This window comes from Anguilla anguilla, chromosome 4, assembly GCF_013347855.1.
Source record: "Anguilla anguilla isolate fAngAng1 chromosome 4, fAngAng1.pri, whole genome shotgun sequence".
NCBI classification, from domain to species: Eukaryota; Metazoa; Chordata; class Actinopteri; order Anguilliformes; family Anguillidae; genus Anguilla; species Anguilla anguilla.
In genome coordinates, this window is record NC_049204.1 from 13,111,893 (window position 1) to 13,132,237 (window position 20,345).

Consider the following 20,345-nt stretch of genomic DNA (forward strand, 5'->3'; position numbering starts at 1 on the left):
TGGAATGAAAACTAAGAGGGTCTGGAAGACTCTGCCAAAAAGCACCCCACTTTACCGGAATTCACACCATTTCTATTTATTCTTTTATTTTAATAATTATCGAACTGCAGTTGATCCGTTGAAGAGCAACAGATATTCCTTCTCCTTATTATTGTTATTTATTATTGTGGATTTCTCATTCAGTGAAAATGTAAGCCTTGTCCTGAGATAGGCTTAATATGCTGAAAAGGCAGGTCAGAGCTATAGGATTATTAATCAACCACTGATCATATGGTGAAGGTGAAAATATCATTACAGTGGATACTAGCCAATTGAGATGCTGTTGCCCATTCGGCCAGAAATCTTGCCTGAAATTTCCAGAAGAATTTCAGTCATTGTTTCTGGTGGTGTGTGTGGCAGCAAACAGCAGACGTGACACGTATGTGAAATTCATCCCGTGTTCCAAGAAGTAGCGAAGAAAACTACCCTGCAAATGAACCGGAGATCATTCCGCCAAAGCGTAGACCCTTCCGTGAAAGGTCTTCCGGGTGTAGGTGGAACCGGAGAGCTCGCATAGGCCTACGCAAAATACTGGCCCAGCAGCGATCCGTGCTCTTGTTCAGAAAGCCATTTTGACATAACATTCTCTGGGCAGACGTACAGAGCAACGTTTCCACACGCAACGGCACCGTCAAAATGCTAGGCATGTGGCAAGTCCTGCTTTAATCAAGCAGTCCTTTCCATTGCGTACTTCCTCCTCCACTCTGAAGAACAGCAGCTGCGACCCACCGCGTTATCCGCTAAGCAGCATGACTTTATTGCTCTAAGCAGCCAATACATAACAACACAGTCTTCTTTAACAAATACTCTTTACACCATAGCAAATCAACATTAAAAATATAAAGGGACCGCCAGTTCTGTAAAAATTACAATTGGTCAATAATAAGAATAGAACATAAATTACTTTCCCAGGCACAGCAGACACAGACTTATTGAATTATTCATACCACAGGGATTTAGAAACAAAACCGTGGTCACTTTTGAGTGTTCGCACGGTCGAAGGGTGGTCGTGGCAACAGCACAGTTAATGGCAGAGAATTGAACAATGGACATTGATTGAACGGAATGAACAAGAAACACATTTAATTGGTATTAGTGGCATATTCTATGTGCCCTTTGAAAAACACCAGCAGAATCAATATCTCAGCAACGCAGTAATTTGTGCTTGTGCAAACGCATGTGCCTACGTACAATACTGCTCATATACATGTTCAGAGCAGTTTCACATTTAAATGTGGCTCCTTTCAACACAATGGAAGCCACCCAATTGTAACGGAAAGGCATTTTTCCACACAATTTTTCTGCCAGACACGCAATTCATCAGAGATAATTAAAGCCATACACATCACATGGTTAAAAGTATGAAATGACATTTTAATAAAAATGCTACAGGCAACATAATATTAAACTGCACCTATTTTGATTGGGGAAACTGATGCCCCGAATTGTACATCACAGCAGTAGAATGATGTGTAATGAAGCTGTAGGCTAACAGTACAGTACTAACAGTGGCCAGGGCAGGAGAGAGAAAGCACATGGAAAAGTATCAGAGCGAGCGGTGTGCATGACAACACTGCTCATTGGCTCCTGAGCTCTAAGCAGGAACCAATACACAGCTGTAAATCCCCTCTTCCCCAAGCCAAAACCTGAGCTTCGCCTACAAATCTGTTGGAATGCTTCTTTTCAGGTGACTGACCGCAGCCATTTGAAGACTTCATTGAAAATTAAAGAATAAAAGGAGAATTCTCTGCCTGAATATGGAGCTCATTAAAATTATAGCTTAAATTCATCTCAGTTCACTAAATGGAATTGGGTTGTGTTTTTTTTGTGTGTGATCCATTGTATGATATTTACAGTGGCACTTATGTTAAATTTGCAGAACCTGACTTAAGTGCAACAGTACACTGAGATTAGTCTTAAATCTTACTTAAATCTTAAATACTTCTAAAATACTGTGGGTAACCACAGCTGAATGCGGAAAAGTAGCATGTATACACTAAATGAGAAAATTACCCTTTCCCATTATCATTCAGTGATAATTAACCACCATAGAATCCAACATTTCAGAGGACACTAGACTCTACCAGTTCAATTGGAATATCAGAAATACCAAAATTTCAGTTTTGTCTGATCACTGATGAGAAGTTATTTATTTATTGGTGCACAGATCTCTGAAAATAAAAACTGCCAGGTCATCAATACAAATTGTGCTGAAATTGCTGTTGTAATATAACAATTTCATATTCTGAAATATGATTGCATTTACTGTACTCATTGTCAAGGGCTGATGACATGTGACTGTGATATCTTTCAGTTCTGGAGTTCGGTTTAATTTCATTGTGCTGCTTACAACCAAGAGCTTCAAGTACAGCTTTGTTATATTGATTTTCTCCCTTCTGTAAATGTTGCCTTCCGACTAATTTCAATAAAGAACATTTTAATACTCTGTTAAAATCCTGTTTGTGCTTCCTGTGAGAGGATTTGATAAATGCAAGAATATGTGGGATGAAGGGATACTTTTTACCAAGTATAGAGCTCATTGTCACGTCAGTGTAGTTCTTTTTTCAGGCAACAATATCCAGATTTTTGTTTCCACAATTTTGTTGCACTGAAGAAATGATTTTAACTGGGTGTCATAATAGATTATAGTTTTACATTCCCAATTCCCATACATTTTGTAAAGAGGGAGGACATCAATATGCCCACCAGATGGCGCCATAAAAAGTACTTGAAGGAATATCACCTTCCAGCAAATGCACCGTTTCGTCATTTTTCCCAATTTAAAACCACTGAATTGTACGTTTTCATCCAAATAATACTGAATGGGATTCATTTGGCACAAACAATATGATATATCCTTCGATTAATAAGCCTATGTGTATCTGAAAGGGTGCAAGTGGGCTCAAGACCTAACCAAACTCAACAAACACCTGATCCAAATTGATTATGGAAGGAAGAACTCAAGATGTTAGTTACAGTATTTGATGGCATACACAGGCTACAATTTTACTTGACAATGTGTGTTTGTAACTGAAACAGTCAGAAATTGTCAGTGGCCATTTTAAATGGGTCCCTCCTCCATCAGCAAGTATTACAGCCTTTTGTCACCACCTTGTGGAATTAACTATGCTATACTGACCATGAGCTGTTTTACACAAAAACAGACCTTTGTATTATAAGCACAGCTACATGACAATCATTAACTGAGAGGAGATAAGCAAGTCATTTTCAATTTTCACTCACTTGAATGATACGGTTATATAATACTAGACACAAAAAGGCAAATGTCACCCTGTATTTACTTAGGCATTTGTACAGAATGGTTTGTTTTTATCTTGGCCATCTTTTCAGACATTTATATGGGAATGAGATATTTAAAGTACTGGAACATGTTTTATACAGAGCTGGGAATACCATGGTAAAATATCTTTACAGAATGAACAAAAAAAGCACAATAAAACAGTAAAAAATATATATACTCAATAGGTGTGACTGCTCCCAAGTTTCCTCCATTGATAATGCCAGTCTAAGGAATGGAGAAGGAAATGGGCTTTGGCTTGCTGTGGGTCCCCTCATAGGTCTGCTTGGAGTTCTTAGTTAACAAATTCGGTCTCACTGCTGTACAGTCTTGATTGGAGTGCTACTGGTGTCCCAATGACATGATTTATGAACATATGTACAACTTCATGCTTTATACAGATTGACATTTTTCACAGTAGGTCACATGGATTCATTTTCAAGCGGAGGCGTAAAGGGGCATTTCGGATATTTTGTCGTGTATGAAACATAACTTCAGTGGCCGAGAATAATGCTGCAGTTGGACTGGGTCCGAAGTCCCCCTCTGAACTAACATGGATAGTATATCATTGATAATATCTTGATGTTCTGGAACATTCTTCATGTCATATACTATTTCCAGTAGCAGCTCAGAGCTGCCTTAGCTCCAGTTATGTCATCTGCAATATCTTGGCCAACTTCGTACTCATCAAGATAAAATTTCTATATTTTCTTCAAAAAAACCAAATGGCTTTAGCACCCTTTCAAGCCTCTTGAGTAGATCACCCCGGTCTATATTTCAAACAGGGATATGGTCGGGTAGAGCTCCCTTAAAAGGTTTCTTTTTCAGCACTATACCTGCCATTCAAGTTATTTTAGCCTGTAACATACATAGGACAGCAATGCAGAGAGAATGCACGTGGTTTCTGAGTCAATTTGTGCATTTCAACAATGCCAGGCCAACTGCTAATTGTTCAGTTCTCCAGTTCTCCTGTCTTGTGACCCCCTCGGTCAAACAGTGAAATGACAAAAAAAGAAACGTTAAAATAAAAGTGCTCCATGATGCGACCGTATGCACTGAAACTGGTGTCCTTGTATGATCTTAACTCGCAAAGGAATGGTGTAACAGCGACGTGGAGATGAGTCCATTCCTTGCCCGCTAAGGACATAGGGTGATCCCCTAAAAATGAAAAATGGAACAGTCTACCTGTGACATCACGGTCTTCTTAAACCTGTTACATGGAGCACTATGGTGTGCAATAGATACGTGATTAGAAACATCAAGCTTCCTGCAACTGTATATATATATTATTTTTTTTCTGAGATAAAACAATGAAAAGTTTCCCTTCAAAGGAAAGAAGGGTAGGCAGTACGGCGATGGCGGAACTAAGGTACCGTCGTCTTTTAAAAGTCGGTGGAGCTGACCGGTGTTGCATGGCTCCACGGGGGATGGAGGGGGCATCAGGAAGTACACATAGCTACGCCTGACATCGAGTCGGCAAACGTCCAGCCCGCACGAACCGAGAAACAGAGGCGACTCCACCCACTGCCAGAGAACGCCTCCACAACCGAAAAGCGGGGCAAAGGTAACAAAAAGCCCGCCTTTCCTCAGCGTGCCGGCATCAACAGGGGACTCCCTTCCTTTTGTTGTTCCTGGGGTGGAGCCAATCACAGAGCCGAAAGAAGACGGGGCGGGGTTCGGCTGTCGCTGCACGCTTCTCAGAACTCCTCTTTGTCCTCAGCGGGCGTGCCGCAAAGCACGTAGGGAAATTCCACTGCCTTCTCAGAACTGCCCCGACGATCATCTGTAAACAGCTTGCGATGACGAGTAAAAGGAAATAAAAACAAAATAAATAAAAAAAGAGCGATGGAGAAAGGTTGGCTGGGAGCCTGGGTCACTGCCTGTAGTAGGAACCTGGGAGAGAGGGACCAGAGCTTCAGTCTGATTGCCTTTTCAGTTCAGCTGGTTTCCCTTTACCTACAGAAATATTTCAAATTACTCCAATTATTTCATAAGCAAACAGTGAATAAACGGCTGGCTCCAACTGGTGTCTGAAGGAAAAAAAGGCTGTTTGGTAGGACTTACCAGATACTGTCCCGTGTTTAACTTATTAAAGTGTCGTACGAGCCCTGTCATTAGTGACAGAGCAGTACGTCCAACTCAGTACTTCCTGCAGTGCTCATTCACGCGTACCAATTCACAAAATCAACTTCAGTGCTAAGCTAATGTTAGGTGATAAGCACACAGACACATGAGCACACACTCACAACTTTATTGAACCAACACAATTTTCAAGGTTTCTCCCCCATGAAAGCACTAATTTTCGTGTGAAAGTCACACGGAGTCAGGCCACTATTTCTCCTCTAATGGTGGCTTCCTGCAGTTGCCAGCTGTGCGGTGGTGGTGTTTGAGTTACAGCAACAAAAGCCAAGGAACAGACTCTCTACATAGAAAACATAGCGTGCATACTGTACACACAACTACACTGACGTACTGAGCAGCTGAACACAAATCATCTCTAGCATTTAGATTCAATCACCCTTTATAAACTGTAGAAACAATCAGCCTCCACACCACACCGGCAATCGACCCTGTTCCTGGAGAATTAGCATCCTGCAGGTTTTCCCACTAACCCTGACATAGCACACCTCATTCAACAGCTAGTTGAGCTCATAATTAACCAGGTGTGCTAAATCAGGGTTGTAATGAAAACCTACAGGAACAGAGCTGGATACCACTGCTCTAGACTACACTCTAGAATTTTCCATACGGTGTGTATTTTGCATATGGTGCCTGATAGCGTCAGGAAGCCTCATGCAGCAGTGGAAGGGTGGGGTCACCTTTATATGCAGTTTCAGGTCTGGAGGAGGGGCGGGCATCGTAGGGGGAGGCAGGGTACGCGTAGCTGGAGTCCACATTCTCGTAGTCGTGCGAGCGAGGCGTCGGCCTGCAAGACAAGAGGGCCGAAGAGAACGTCCCAGCCAGTGAACTCTCTCACAGTGAATGGACTTTACCGAACCTCAGCTCTGACGCCATCAGCAACCCACACACTTTGTCGGAAACGCACATGGGCCTGCCAGTTTCCTTTTGCCACGGCCCATTTAGTTTTCATTACCGACTATCTCCCGCTGTCGTTTTTTTTTTGTGGCCTGGTGGCTTGAGGGGACTTGCAAAAGGAAACAATCTCATGCGAGCTTCCATGTGATTTTAAATCACCTTAGCCCCCCCCCCCCCCCAGACCCCCCCCCACCACTCTGGTCTGACAGCCGGGGCTGACGGATTGGTTTCTTCTCCTGAAATAGCCTTCATTTTTCCTTCTTGCCTTTTTTTTTTTTTTTTTTTAACTGCGTAAGCTATTGACGTCAGTTGAGGCTTTTCATAGCTTCATTAAAGTAATGTACGAGTTACACACTGGCTCTCTCTGGCTTGGCACTGTGAAAGCTGGTCAAGAGTAATTGATTTTCCTGGACCTCAGGTAGAGACAATCTAAGTCCTTTCATTAAACGCATTCACGTAAAAAAGGCAAACCGCTGTAAACCCAGAGAACTCTAATCACATTAGTGTCGTATTAATTTTATATGATGTACAGGAGAACTATGCTCACTGGCCAGACAGGAAACTCACACACCAGTGGGCAATGGGAGAGTTCTGAGATCAGTTTGGATCAGTCCTACCTGGCAGGTTTGTGGTTCCGAGGTCTCTGGTATTCGTAGTCCTCCTGTGTCCTGGGTTGCACTACTTCCTCTGGAGGTGGCTAAAGCACGGTAAAACGTGTTGATTGGCCCTCACAGACCAATAATGCAACAACCAATCATGCAAGTTACACTCAAAAGTGTTCTGCCTTTCACACACGCTGACTATCACATCTCCACTAGCACTATTTATAAGTACATTTTTTAAGCTTCCCATTAGAAATCAACATTAAAAATGGGTTTGGTGTGCGGCAAGCTTGTATGGTAACTGCCACTGTGTAGTCCTCTATTGTAGATCACCTTCATGACAAAGCTTACTGATAATTCCCATAACATTAAAATGACAGTGCACTGTTTCAAGTACATATCCTGACTATGCTAACACGTCACATCAGCAACAGCCTTATAAATACAAGGATGACTATAGGAGCCGAGGCTGTAGCTATTTGAAGGCAAAATGAAAGCAGGAAAACCGCTTGGGAGTCACCTTCCAGTCGCCCTCCTGCTTTCTCCTTTCCACGCAGGGCTTCTCCCGGTCTCTGGACTTCTTGTACATCTTTTTCTCCTCCTCCATCATCAATAGCCGGGCAATTTCCTTTCAAAAACAGAATTCTCAGTCAGCTTCTCTCAGCGGCATATTTCCCATTTGTTTGCACTTTCAGACACGCCCTTCAGCTGGCCGTAGAATACTACAAATATTGACAGTACGGTGGACACACCTCTCAGGTTACAGCTTTTTTTAAAATTTAACACTCACTCTAGCAACAGACTCTTCCAGAGATACAGAGTGACAGAGGTACCGGGTGCCAAAGGAGACAAGTCCAGGGAACTGAAGGCAAGATCTTAAATTGCATAAGAAGCAGCCCATGTATATCTGAGACACTTGGAATAAAACAAAGGGCATCTTTCCTTCATTTTTGGTCTATCGTCACTAATTCCTTGGAGATACGACAGCAAGCCAGTCGACATGGATACCTTTCACAAGTTCTCCATGTTGAGAAAAAAGTTGTTTGTTGACAGGTTCCAAACTATTTGTTTTTCCCTCCTGGTTCAGCAAGAACATTACTTAGTTCACAGGGTCATTGGCGATTCAAAGACCTAAAAGTGACCTATTCTCCTCCAAGGTCGTTCTTTTCTTTCTTTTACTAAATATGTAATTGCTAAGGTTAGTAGTAGCACTCACTGTAGTATCAGGTTGGGATCAGGAGTTCAATGTTCTCCATGTGAATTTAGATTGGGAGGTAATTAGCAGCGATTTTCCTATCCTTTTGTATAAGAGACTATTGTTCATCAGTCAATACATTAATTAGTGCAAAGAGCATATGGACTCCTTATTGTCCTTATACAAGCATACCACACCGGGTGAACCTTTGTATCTGGCTGGGCGCAGACCCACAGGTATCAAGATCTGTAGTCAGAACCCCAACCCCAACTTGTCCCCCATAACATTGGCATTCCAACAACACAAAATATGATTACACTGTCTTATGGAGAACCTAAGTTTTACATAACACCGATCCAGTAGGATGATTGCCAACTGAGCACTGTCTCTTTATCACACCTGCTGACTCCTTGTCAGCACAGTAAACAGTCTGTTTTCCTTTGGGCCCGTTTCTGTAAACCGCCTTGCACTATTTTGACCAGCTGGTTGGATGCAGTACACTTTGTCATTGATCAAATCTATAAGGGTTACATTGTACACTATTTATTTTAATGCTCTGCTATGCTGTATCCACTATTTTTGTCCAGTGTTATTTGTAGTGAAATCTCCAGACACAGCACAACTCTTCATCACCCACCTCATCTTGTGCAACCTGAGCAGCTCTTTTGTCCATTTGACTTTCCTGGTAAGAAAAAACAATAACGAGAGTGATCTGTGTCATTGTTCACTTATCCACCCACTGCTGCATCCACTTTAAGCAGACTGCATGCGGCACGAGTGTAGAATCTGAAAACCTTCATTTTAAGACACTACACAATTCTGCACTTGGCAAGAAATTAAATACCCATGACAAAAATCAAACCACATCAACGTAAATGGGGTAATGACTGCAGGTTTACCGCCCAGAAGCAAATTCGCTTAACCGATAACTGTTTTACTATAACTATTTAACATCACATTCTGGGCTAAGGAGGCTCATTGTTATCATTCAAAAGTTAAAACAATAAGTATTTAGTCAAGTCATTTATTTATGTATTGTGATAGCAATCCAGTGATATATAATTTGTGTCTGCATTTCAAGTTTGTTTCTGAAAATTCAGTATGAAGAGAGTTACACAATCTGCTGTACGAAACTCAGGGACTGACACCATTAGTGGTCAATTTTACACCACAAAAGTACCACAATTATAAATACATTTTTTTCCCTGGACCGTAACTGCAATATACAAAAGCAGGATAATGGTCGCTAGAAAAGCCAGTAACACGATGCTCATTCCTCTCACCTTCAGCTCCTGTTCCTGCAGCCTTCTGGCCACCTCCATATCCTTGAGTTCCTGCTCCCGCAGATCCAGACGAGAGATGCCCTGGGTGGCCTCCCTCAACCCAAACTCGCCTCGCAACTTCCTCCCTGAAGGGGGCAGCACAAGCATACCGCCTTACACAAAATAGTCACCACGAACCATAGAAACAAGCGCACACACCAAGCGTCAGCACAGTCCCCTTAAATCACACAGAAATAAATTGAAAAGCCACACAAATCACGGAAGTGCCAAAATAAAAAAAAAACCCATGAAATTTCCCATGAGGCAGGGAAGAAGGTGCAGAGACAATTTCAATTATTTTGGAGAATTTCAAATTGCAGGTGACAACCTCGATTTAGTTTGGGAAGAAAAGGTCTCGGCACCAGATTCCTGAAGAGAGAAGGTGAAGTAGATGAAGATGCCGAGGGCCTTGCCCGTTACCACCACCAGCAGCAGCAGCAACGGATTGGGAGGCAGCGCAGCGGAGCGGAGACGCCAGCACGCTCGTACCTCGCTCCCTGGAGTGGGAGCGCGCTCCTGGGACCTCCTTGCGGGGGTCCCGCGGCTCCCGCTTCTCCCCCCTCCTGTGTGTCCGGGCGCTGTGATCCTCGAACACCTCGTCGGGCCCTGACTGAACCCTCTGCCTGCCCACCGACTCTTCCCACTCTTCCCCTGACCATGCCCTGCGTTGGTTGGGCGTCGAGTCATCCAGGCCTCGGTCTCTGCTCTTGTCCCTGTCTCTGCGTCTGTCCCTGCTGGCGTCCGGGTCTCTATGTCTATTGTCCCGGTCCCTGTCCCTGCGTCTTTCTTGGCTACCGTCCCTGTCTCTGAGCCGGTGTCTCTCCCTGCTATCGTCCCATTCTTTGTGTGGGTGCCTCTCTCGAGTACCTTCCCAGTCTCTGTGTCTGGGCCTGTCTCTGCTCTTGTCCCCATCCATTTGTCGATCTCTGCTCTTGTCTCTATCTATATGTCGATCTCTGCTCTTGTCTCTATCTATATGTCGATCTCGGCTCTTGTCTCTATCTATATGCCGATCTCGGCTCTTGTCCCTGTACCCATTTCTACCTTTGTCTCGGTCTCTCATCCTCTCCTTTTCTCTTTCCACATTTCTCTCCCCGGCCCATTCCAATTCTTTCTCCCTCTCCCAGTCTCTCTCAATCTCCTTCTGCCGGTGCTCTCTTGCCCTCTCCCTCTCCCTGTCAATTTCTTTTTCCTGGGCGTGCTTCTGGTGCTCAGGGGGTCTCTCCTTCCTGCGCACCACTCTTTCAGGATCAGGTGGATCGAGCTCCTTGCGCAGTTCCTGTCTCTCCGGAAGGAAGTCAGAGCCTCCGCTAGCCTCTGCTAGCAAATCCTGGCTAGCATCACCCTTCCTGTGCTCTGGAGCCTCGTCTTTGTGATATCTTCCCTCCCTGGGGTTTGAGGAGTAATATTCGGGATGTTTGCCGTGATCAGGGTATTTATCCTGCCTTGTTTTAGGGGTGTCATATATGGGGTATTGGCCCCTGCTGGAGTCTGTGGGGTAGTGTTCAGGGTATCTGCCCTTGCTGGAGTCTATGGGGTAGTGTTCAGGGTATTTATCCCTGGTAGAATCTGAGGGGTAGCGTTGAGGGTATGTGTCTTTGCTGGAGTCTGAAGGATAGCGGTCTTTGCTGGGGTCTGATGGGTAGCGTTCAGGATAGCGGTCTTTGCCGGAGTCTAAAGGATAGCGGTCTTTGCTGGGGTCTGATGGGTAGCGTTCAGGATAGCGGTCTTTGCTGGAGTCTGAAGGATAGCGGTCTTTGGTGGGGTCTGATTGGCAGCGGTCTTTGCTGGAGTCAGAAGGGTAGCGTTCAGACTGACTGGAGTCTGCAGAACTGTGTTGAGGCACCCTGTCCTGCCTGGATGGTGGAGGCTCACCCTCTGAGTATCTGCTGGGGTCCAGTGGGGGTCGGAAGGCTGAAGGGAAGCCGGTGGGAGGGGCAATATAATGAGACATTGAAGACAGACAGGTGAGCCAGGCTGGATTAGTAAACACAATGACTGGTTAGTTGAGGTGACAATGACAACATACAAAATGGCAAACACAAAACCACTAAATAAAGCATGCATTTTAGACAAAAAAAGATGTAGCCTCAACCAAAGACAAAACAAACAAGAAAAAAAAAAACATTCATTTAAATATTTTCACCCTTGCGCGGCTGAGTTCCAGTTAAACTCTTAAACAATTCTAAAACGTAATAGTACAGTGCAGCATGTCTTGCAAGAAAGCTGTTGCAATTAGTAACTATGAGCCTATCTGAGGCTGACCTCTCATAGGCCCTTTCAAAAACAGCCTAGCCTGAATCATCCAGGGGAATTTCTTGCAGTTAACGTTCATGCAAATCATTCTCCACACTGAAGCTTAAAGTGTGTGACAAGCCCATGGAATGTCCGGCATTCAGAGTTTGCAAAGGTATTTGAATATCCTCGGCTTTACGTTTCTTTAAGAGAGAAAGGTCCAGAGAAAAAAAAGGTTTCTCCTTCTATCTACTTCTCATAATATCTACTCATCATAATAATCACACTCATATCTACGCTCCCCTTACTCATTTGCAGCTAGAATCAGAAATTTAGGGAAATTTCATGTACTGATTTGAACACACAACTTAATTTTAATTACATGCTGTATGCATTATATTTCCAATGAGTGAATAAAATATGCTCTATGATGACATTTATTGCTTGTGCCAAAAATAGAATTAGTGTAATTATACATTATGACAAGATGGCGCATTGCGATCCACTTGAGTGCCATTCAGACAGCTAGTCTTATAAACAGTCTCTTGTAGTACAAATGAGAGCAAAGAAAAATCTTCGTAATCCAGGCCCAACAAGGGCTTGAATGTCCAAAATTCTTTGCAGTTTATTCCTGAGGCTCCTCCCCCTTTTTAGAGCTTACTCCTAGCACGTCACCATCATACTGACAGCTTCACAGAGGATATGAGTCATTTCTGCACTGTGAATGAAACTTCACCCCTTTTTTCTTTCCTCTGCTGATTATTAGTAGGTAAAAAAAACAAAAAAAAAAACACATTTTAAAAGCCTTTCCATTCCCACTAATCTGATTCAGACAGGCTGATTAGAGAAAGCATGTGTCCACCCCCTCATTTCCTCTGTGGTGAAGGAAGTCATTGCTGATACTGCGGGAGCCTGCGACTGCAGCATGCTGACAGCTGTGTGGGCATTTGAGTGTGCATGCACACAGGTGAGGTGATAGCCCTTTCCTTTACATGGACGATTTTTTAACGCCCTACAAGTATGCTGCCCTGGGGCGGTTATCTAAGTGCAAACAGTAGTCCAGGAAAAAAAATCTTGGGTGTTAAATAATGCAAACAGATGGATGGAGGTTTGTACGTTTTCTTCAATGTAAATAAACGGAAAAGTGTGACCAAGACAGAAACAGGAGTGCAACGCAACACGCGTTCCTGGCGCACGTGGAATGAGCATCGCACGCTCAGCCAGGTGCTCCTCTTCACGCGGCAGGTGCACCATGGGAGAAAGGCCGTGCAACGTGAAGAGCAACTGATTAAAGGGGAAACGCAGGTGGACGTGTGGAAGGAGAGGGCAGTGTGCGTGTATGTGTGTGTGTGTGTGTGTGCGTGCGTGTGGTTGGGTCAGGTTGGGTAAAGCAGCACGTGGTCTGGTCAGCCTGGCCAGTACTGTTGTAAAGAGCTTCCCACTCAGGAAAGCCATCTGGACTGAAGGTTCTCCCGCTGCATGGCCGACACCCAGAGGACAAAAGAACCACCAACAGTTCTGTCTTTCTCTCCGTCTCTCTGCCCCTTTACGACCACTGAATCACACCACCTTCAGTTCAGACGTATGCACAACAGAGTTATTTCTGACGCGTTGTCAATATCCATACCCTGTAGTAGATACCGCTCTCAAGAAGAATGTGATGTTAGAACTGTGAAGAATAATTCACAGATCAGGTAGTTTTTTGGGTAATAATCGATATGTGAAAAATTAAAAAATAAACTGATCCAAGGTTGCGGTGTGACAAAATATTTGGTTTACTAACATCTAGAGCAGTGGTAACCAACCCTGTTCCTGGATATTTACTGTCCTGTAGGTATTAACTCTAATCCTAACAAAGCACACCTCATTCAACAGCTCTTTTTGAGCTGCTAATTAGTAGAATCAAGTGGGCCAAATCAGGGTTAAAACAAAAATCTACAGGACGGTAGATCTCCAGGAACAGAGTTGGTTACCACTGACCTAGAGAACTGATTTGTGACAGATTCACTTGACAACTAAATGCCTGACAATAATGAAATGGTTCTACTGATTTGTAGCATTGAATGCTAGTAGGGAGGGATGTGCAATGCATGACCTGAAGGTTAGATAAAAGTTAAGTAAAGAAAAAAATAAAACAAAATTGAATAAAAGTAAACTGACGCCAACAGCAGGACAGCAAATGCACTTATTTGTTTTCTTTGAGGGAGCACGTTGTGTCTGCATGCACATGGAAACCGTCACACCTCCCACACAGAATAAATACTTGGTTGACAAATTGCGAAAGCTCAAAAAATATGCAAAAAACACATCGTCAGACGTGTGCTTTGGCAGCTTGGGGTGCACAGTATCTGTGGAATTTCACAGTTTTAGTCATCGTGCTCTAGCTGTTTCTTCCCCCAATCCTCATTCCTTATTGTCATAGATTAGCTATGCCAAGATATCTCAGTCCTGGCAAATAACTAATCTTCTCAATTCATTTTTAAATAGACTTTTTATTTCTCAACTGAACACATATACAGGATGGAGGGTGCTCCCATTCTATGCAGAGAGTGTATCACATTTAAACATTTAAATGTATAGCTACTTACAAATTGCCTATTTTCTGCTTCACACACCTCAAATCCAAAGCCAATGCTTTGGCGCGTCATACGACAACATCAATAACCACGTGTGGTTATATCTATAGAGAACCCACAATGCTTTGAGGGTGAATCCCACAGCTTTATTAAGAGCAGGAAGGGTTCGCTTTCTTTCCCTTTTTTCCAGAGGGATACAGGAAACTCTGATGTGAAGGGGCGGGCCGGCTCAAGACAAAAAGCGAGCAGATGGCCAGGACAGGGAGGAGGCTGCAGCCCACGTACGTAAACCAAAGCCAAGTCCCTACTTCCAAATGGCCGGGGCCGGGGGCGTCATATTAGGAACGGGACAGCATATTAGGAACAAGCGAGGTCGAATCTGGCAAGCCCATCACGCTACTTTCAACCCCTGCACCGCCGCCACTGAAGGTAACGCATGCTTACCCAGAGACAGTTTAGGCAAAGACTGTTCCGGCGCTAGCATTAGCCTCGCTCGTAGAAATGATTGACATCAACAATTAGCGAATCTTCTATTCATTGTGAACAGCCGCACTATGGATTGTGGGTAGGAAAAATGAATGGAAGTCAACTTTAACTTCATTAAGGGTGCTAATTAAACCCTAATAACAATGATTAGAGATCTTTTATTCTCATTTTTTCTTCTTCATGCATGAAAAAACTCGTCTGCCACAATGTATGGTGAATGACAACTAATATTTGTCCAGCTAAAACAAAGTGGTTTTGACATGATGTTCCATTTTCTGGCACTGAAACCACAACTTATGGAATCTCATTTCAATAAGTTAGACCTGAGCCACAGAGTGGAAGAGATGTCATAAAATGCTAAGCTTACTAAACAGCATTACACTGTCATTTTATCTGCTCTTGCTGACATATCTCCTCATTATCAAAGTCTCTCTGGCTGAACTGCTGCGATTCAGAGCCGGTCTCTAATTAAGCGCAGATAGTACAATGGCTTTTTATGAAGCGAGGGGCGCCTGCCAAATTTCAGCCAAAATTAATTACAGGATAAGCCATATACGTGGGCCTGTGACAGATCAGCAAGACCGCTCCATTTTAACCTTTTGGCAAGATTCAGCATTTCTAAATGGCTTCTTTAAAATGACACACTGTAAATCTCAAGCTCTTTTACAAAACCAAAGCACAGTGACTCTGAATGAGGCTCACATTTTTTCGAAATGGAAACAACGGTTAAAAATGACGTGCATAGGTGCTCAAACAGAAAAGGTCATGAAAAAAAGTGTAGTACTGTTAATGATAATATGGCTCCTGTTTTAGGTCTGGCACTTTGTCCAAGATCATCATGAAAAGGGAGAGAAACCTGTTTTATCTTACTTTCCTTTTCTGGCGAGAGACCGCCTTTAGGTGTGCATGCACGTGTGAGACAGAGAAAAATAACTCTTCATACCCACACATTCTCCCCCAAGGTGAACTATGCTTAGCAGCACTCTTAAATCACCACTGTCTCTCCGCCCCCCCATCCCCCGCCCCTACTCCTACACCTGCCACACATCATATGACATCATCCCCCCAGCAGGAGACCACACCCCAGTCATCTACTCCGCGGGAGACGGCTCGGCACGGCCTGTGCCTTCACACCCACCTCCTTTATCGTCGTAGAAGTCCTCCTCAATGCTGGCCTCCAGCTGTTTCTGCCTCCTCCTCTCCTCCTTCATCTCTTTCTCCTGCAGCTTGCGTGCGATGGCCTGGAGATGGGCGGGGAAGAGGGGAGTTTGGTGAGATGGGGTTCCACAACAGTCTCAATGCAGCCTAGACGTTCTCATTTCTTCTACTGTTCTTAGAACACAGAACCTTTGCTAGCTTGTGGCATCAAAGAACAACCCTTGACACAATTGGTCAGGTCATTGGGCTTGTAAACACCAGAAGAAAAAGGAAGAAAAACCACTGAAAAACAAATTTAGGTTCCAAGTGGTTTCAAAATGATGTGGTACACCAGAGCCACGTGAATCCCTTCCCCGTGTCACTTTCGAGCAATGGACACAATGCTCTTGGCTGACCATATTGTCTGCTAAACAACCATTTGCTCAAGAAGAAAGCTGGTTAACTCAGAAACTAACATACATACATTCAATCCACATGGGAATGGTGATAATCAAGTCCTACTATTTCAAGCAACTTGGATATTATCAAAGCAGTATATTAACTAGTTCAGTCTACCACTACAGTTCAAAACTGTTTGCAATACGTTAATATGGAGCCTGCAAACTTTCAAATTATTTGCCAAATACAGCACACTAACAATGGATAACAGTGATCATGTAACACTGCCACCATTGTTACAAATTGCAGCCAAATGCTTCATTGTTGCTAAAGCAGCTAGAAAGAAGTACAGGAAGGATCACAGACACATTCGTAGTGGGACTTTCGCAGATGGTTTCACTTGATACGGTATACACGTCTGTCAGCTTTCACAAACAAAGCAGAAAAGGAAGGCTGAAACCAGGATGGATTAGACCAGGAGGGAGGGGAAGAAATCAGAGAAAAGGTTCCAATAGTAGAGGGCATCTAGGCCTGTTTTCCCAAACCTCGGAAGCTTAGTTTTCCTCACTGTTTTCGATTAACACAGCTAAGCGAGTCATGACATTCATTTGACTTTTTAAGAACTAGAAAGTGAACCGTGTAACAGTACTGTTAGTGATACCAAGTGCACACGTATGAGTTCTTATGAGGAAATGTCAGATTTATAACTGCTTGGCAGGGTGACCAAACACGTTCCCTGGGTTTTGTGTTGTTGCGAAATGTTTAGGCCCTCACCTCGTCATGCTCCTCCTGCTGTCGCTGCTGCTCGGCCTGCCGGACCAGCTGCTCCTGAATCTCCTGCGCAATCTCATTGTCGCTCCGCTCTCTGAAAAGAGGGGGGGGGGGCAGGAAGGCAGGGAGTGGGAGACACAGAGAAAATTTGACCCAAAGACCAACCCCCCAGGGGAACGTGGTATCACGCGTGCGAGACACCTGCTGAGGACCGACACAGATAAGGCTCTCCTGGATGCCCTTGGCTTCTCCACGTGTATAAAGGGAAGAGGTACCACCAGCATTAAAAGCAGGGGTGCAAAATCCAGGTTCAGTAAGTAAAAGTCTGCCCCAGTATTTTGTTCCAATCACCTGGGATTTGCTAAGAAGTATTCAGCCAGGAGGTAGAACTAATCAGTGAAATCAGCTGGCTGAGTTCTTGGGTAGAAGAAACATATGGCAGGACTTCTACTTTCTCACCCCTGGAAATTCCACCCCTGATTAAATACTGCTGAGAGATTTAAGTCTGCCACTCGATAGGCCTGTGCGTTACTGGGTGGCATATATTTTCATAGACCAGGCGGAAGGTCAATAAAGCGGGGAGGATGAGCGCCGATGCGACGGACCGGTCTCCGTGCCCGATGTGAGAGCCAGCTCATTAGAGCAGAAGGGATGTACCGTGCCCCGGTGACAACAGAGAGCAGCGGGGCAGACCGGCCGGATGACACGGAGGACTGAGAGCTGAGCAGGCATGTCTTAAAGATATCATTACAGAGCTCTGTTGCTAAGCCCTCCACTGCAGCATCGGGCCCGGCCAGCTGGACCATCTCATCCTCCTCTCTCTGGCACATTCCATTCGTTTTCCTCACACAGGTCCCGGCACATGAAACATGCTTCTGGCCCTTTCAGATCTTGTGCTACAGTAGGATGGTGCAACCAGCTGGAAAAACCTGCTTCCTGTGATTTCCTGTAGGCCTATCAAAGACAGTTATTGGATAATTTATAACGTGCTGGTTTATAATACATAGTCAGGTAATTCAGTCCAACACCCACTATGCCTACAATGTGTAAGCAAAGGTTATTTAGCTACTTGTATAGCTAAATGGCTACAAGAGAAAATACATTTGAATTATGCTAGCCTGATAAATATAATGGTTTTCACTTCAATTTTAGAATGGTAGTTTAATATCGCTAATATCCCCTGACACATATTAAACCTGATAGAACCCTATCTATAAGTTCTTATGTTTATGTAATGTCACATCAGGCAGCTCATTAAAAGTCATTCATATTTATAAATGGCAGACATAGACCATTGAGGGTACAAATACACTGTCCTCTATACCACTTGCAATTAATTCCCACAACTACTCTGAATGTGAGATAGTTATCATGGGAGTACACTGAATTGGACTTCAAACCTCTGAATGACTCATATCAGATGATAAGTCAGTGATTAGCCTATCTGCATACTGGACCGTGGATGGCAACACTGGCGTGTGGCGGGCTTGATTCTGGGTCAGGTGACCTACATGTCCTTGTGCTTTCTCTGAATGCGGGCCTTGGCCCGAAGGTCCTCCTCTTCCTGCAGCCGTTTGGCGACCTGCAGATCCTGCTGGACCAGACGACTCTTGTGAATGTTGGACGCCAAGTGACTTTCAACTGGAAAACACAAAAGAAGAGAACATTTGACAAATCAGAGAGGTTGCTTCCCACACATATTGTCCTGATAATTAACCCATTTTATAACCTTCCTAAAAGGCAAGACATCAACCAAGAGAAATCACAGAAACTCACGGTACACAGTTTTCACAGGTTTAAAAGTGATTGATGTAGCACAGTAAATCTCAAGGAAATCTGAAGTGTCATCAACCCTTTTTGGAAGGGTTCACCAGCTCATAATTTTAGACAAGTCAATTGACCTGATTCAAATGCTTTAAATGAGATATATAGTAAATTAGCTTACTGAAACCCATTAAGTGGGAAGAGCTGTTCTTTGCTGAAAAAAATGACTAAGAGCCAAATGTTCTTAGTTGGCCCTTTTTGCTTGCTCATTGCCTCACCATATGCTCAACCCTTGGAAGACATTGCAATGGCTGCAAAGAACAAGTAAAACCCACACAACTTCTTACTTCTTTGATTTTAAAGATAAATTTAAAGGAACATACAACTAACAGACAACAGATAACTAACAAGCAGGCTGTTTTGGTAAAAGTAGAGCCCGTTTCTGCAATGTATTTGAATTCTAACCTATTGTTTTTTTTTTGCATCACTTAGAAACAAAACAAGAACTGAGAAATACCAATTAAATACTTCCAGACCAGTGGCAAATATATAATGTATGTGAGATACATTATTCAAGTACAGTTCCCAGCATGCAAGTACTGTACTTACACACAGGGAACTGTAGCTGAAAAGCAGCTCTGAAAATTGCATTCTGATGCCGATAACCACTAAAATTCATCTCAGCATATTCTTGTGCGTGTTAGGTGATGGAGTTAAGCAGTAAAATTTAGTCTTATGCACAGAGGGCATTTGTGTGTATGTGTGTGTGTGTGTGTGTGTGTGTGGGTGTGTGGAGTTGATTATAGCTACACTTTGATACAATCCCTTAAATTATTGTTCCAGCAATACAATGAATCCTTCAACTGTGGACACTTAGGTGAGTTGGCCACTTCATCACAGCATGGCCAGTGCTGAGCGCCAAGGCCAAGCCACTGTTTATGAGGATCACAACGGTAAATCCTGACACAGACAAACCAATTTAAACACGTCATTTGGCTTTTCCTGTCGTTGTTTTCCCACCACTCCAGGGCTCAACTATTAATGTAATGCAGTTTTCACAAAATGTAAAAACTCTGTCCCATGTTAGAGGTGATAAAAGTTGCACATTATGACAATTGGCTGTCATCAATAAATGGTAATAGTCTGGCCATGATAGCCTATGCAGACACTTCCCTGTTTTAAATAATAGCACAAATGGTAACTGCAACTGAATTTTCACCATTCATGGAAAAAGAAGAAGAGCACAGACATCAAAAGTGGAGAACATGAGTCTAATGAACTACTGAGCACTGCTTTTAAGTTTGGCTGGCAAAAATTATACACTGAAATTTAAATATGATTAGGCTCAGGCTTCTTTTGAGCATGGAATTGCATAATGTTACAGAACCAGCAGTGCTTTGAATCCATCATCCCTCCGGTGCATGTATATAGCATCATCATATTGTGACCATACTCATAAGTTTGATTTAAAATCTATCATTTTAG

The 20,345-nt window shown here is 43.5% G+C and overlaps 1 protein-coding gene across 4 annotated transcripts in view; it reads right to left on the bottom strand.

Moving 5' to 3' along the window:
• Window positions 1-772: 772 nt before the first annotated feature.
• Window positions 773-20,345, bottom strand: part of ccdc50 (coiled-coil domain containing 50) — a 34,791-nt gene continuing 15,218 nt past the window's right edge. The window contains exons 3-12 of one of the 4 annotated variants that reach the window (XM_035413825.1): window positions 18,608-18,737; window positions 17,100-17,190; window positions 15,928-16,030; window positions 9,982-11,406; window positions 9,454-9,578; window positions 8,808-8,852; window positions 7,496-7,603; window positions 6,991-7,070; window positions 6,157-6,263; window positions 773-5,293 (exon numbers count right to left, since the gene is read on the bottom strand). In XM_035413825.1, coding sequence (XP_035269716.1) covers window positions 5,253-5,293; window positions 6,157-6,263; window positions 6,991-7,070; window positions 7,496-7,603; window positions 8,808-8,852; window positions 9,454-9,578; window positions 9,982-11,406; window positions 15,928-16,030; window positions 17,100-17,190; window positions 18,608-18,737 — 2,255 coding nt within the window. In that variant the 3' untranslated portion in view covers window positions 773-5,252. The remainder of the gene's footprint in view (window positions 5,294-6,156; window positions 6,264-6,990; window positions 7,071-7,495; window positions 7,604-8,807; window positions 8,853-9,453; window positions 9,579-9,981; window positions 11,407-15,927; window positions 16,031-17,099; window positions 17,191-18,607; window positions 18,738-20,345) is intronic. The other 3 variants (XM_035413826.1, XM_035413829.1, XM_035413827.1) reach the window with 3 other exon arrangements.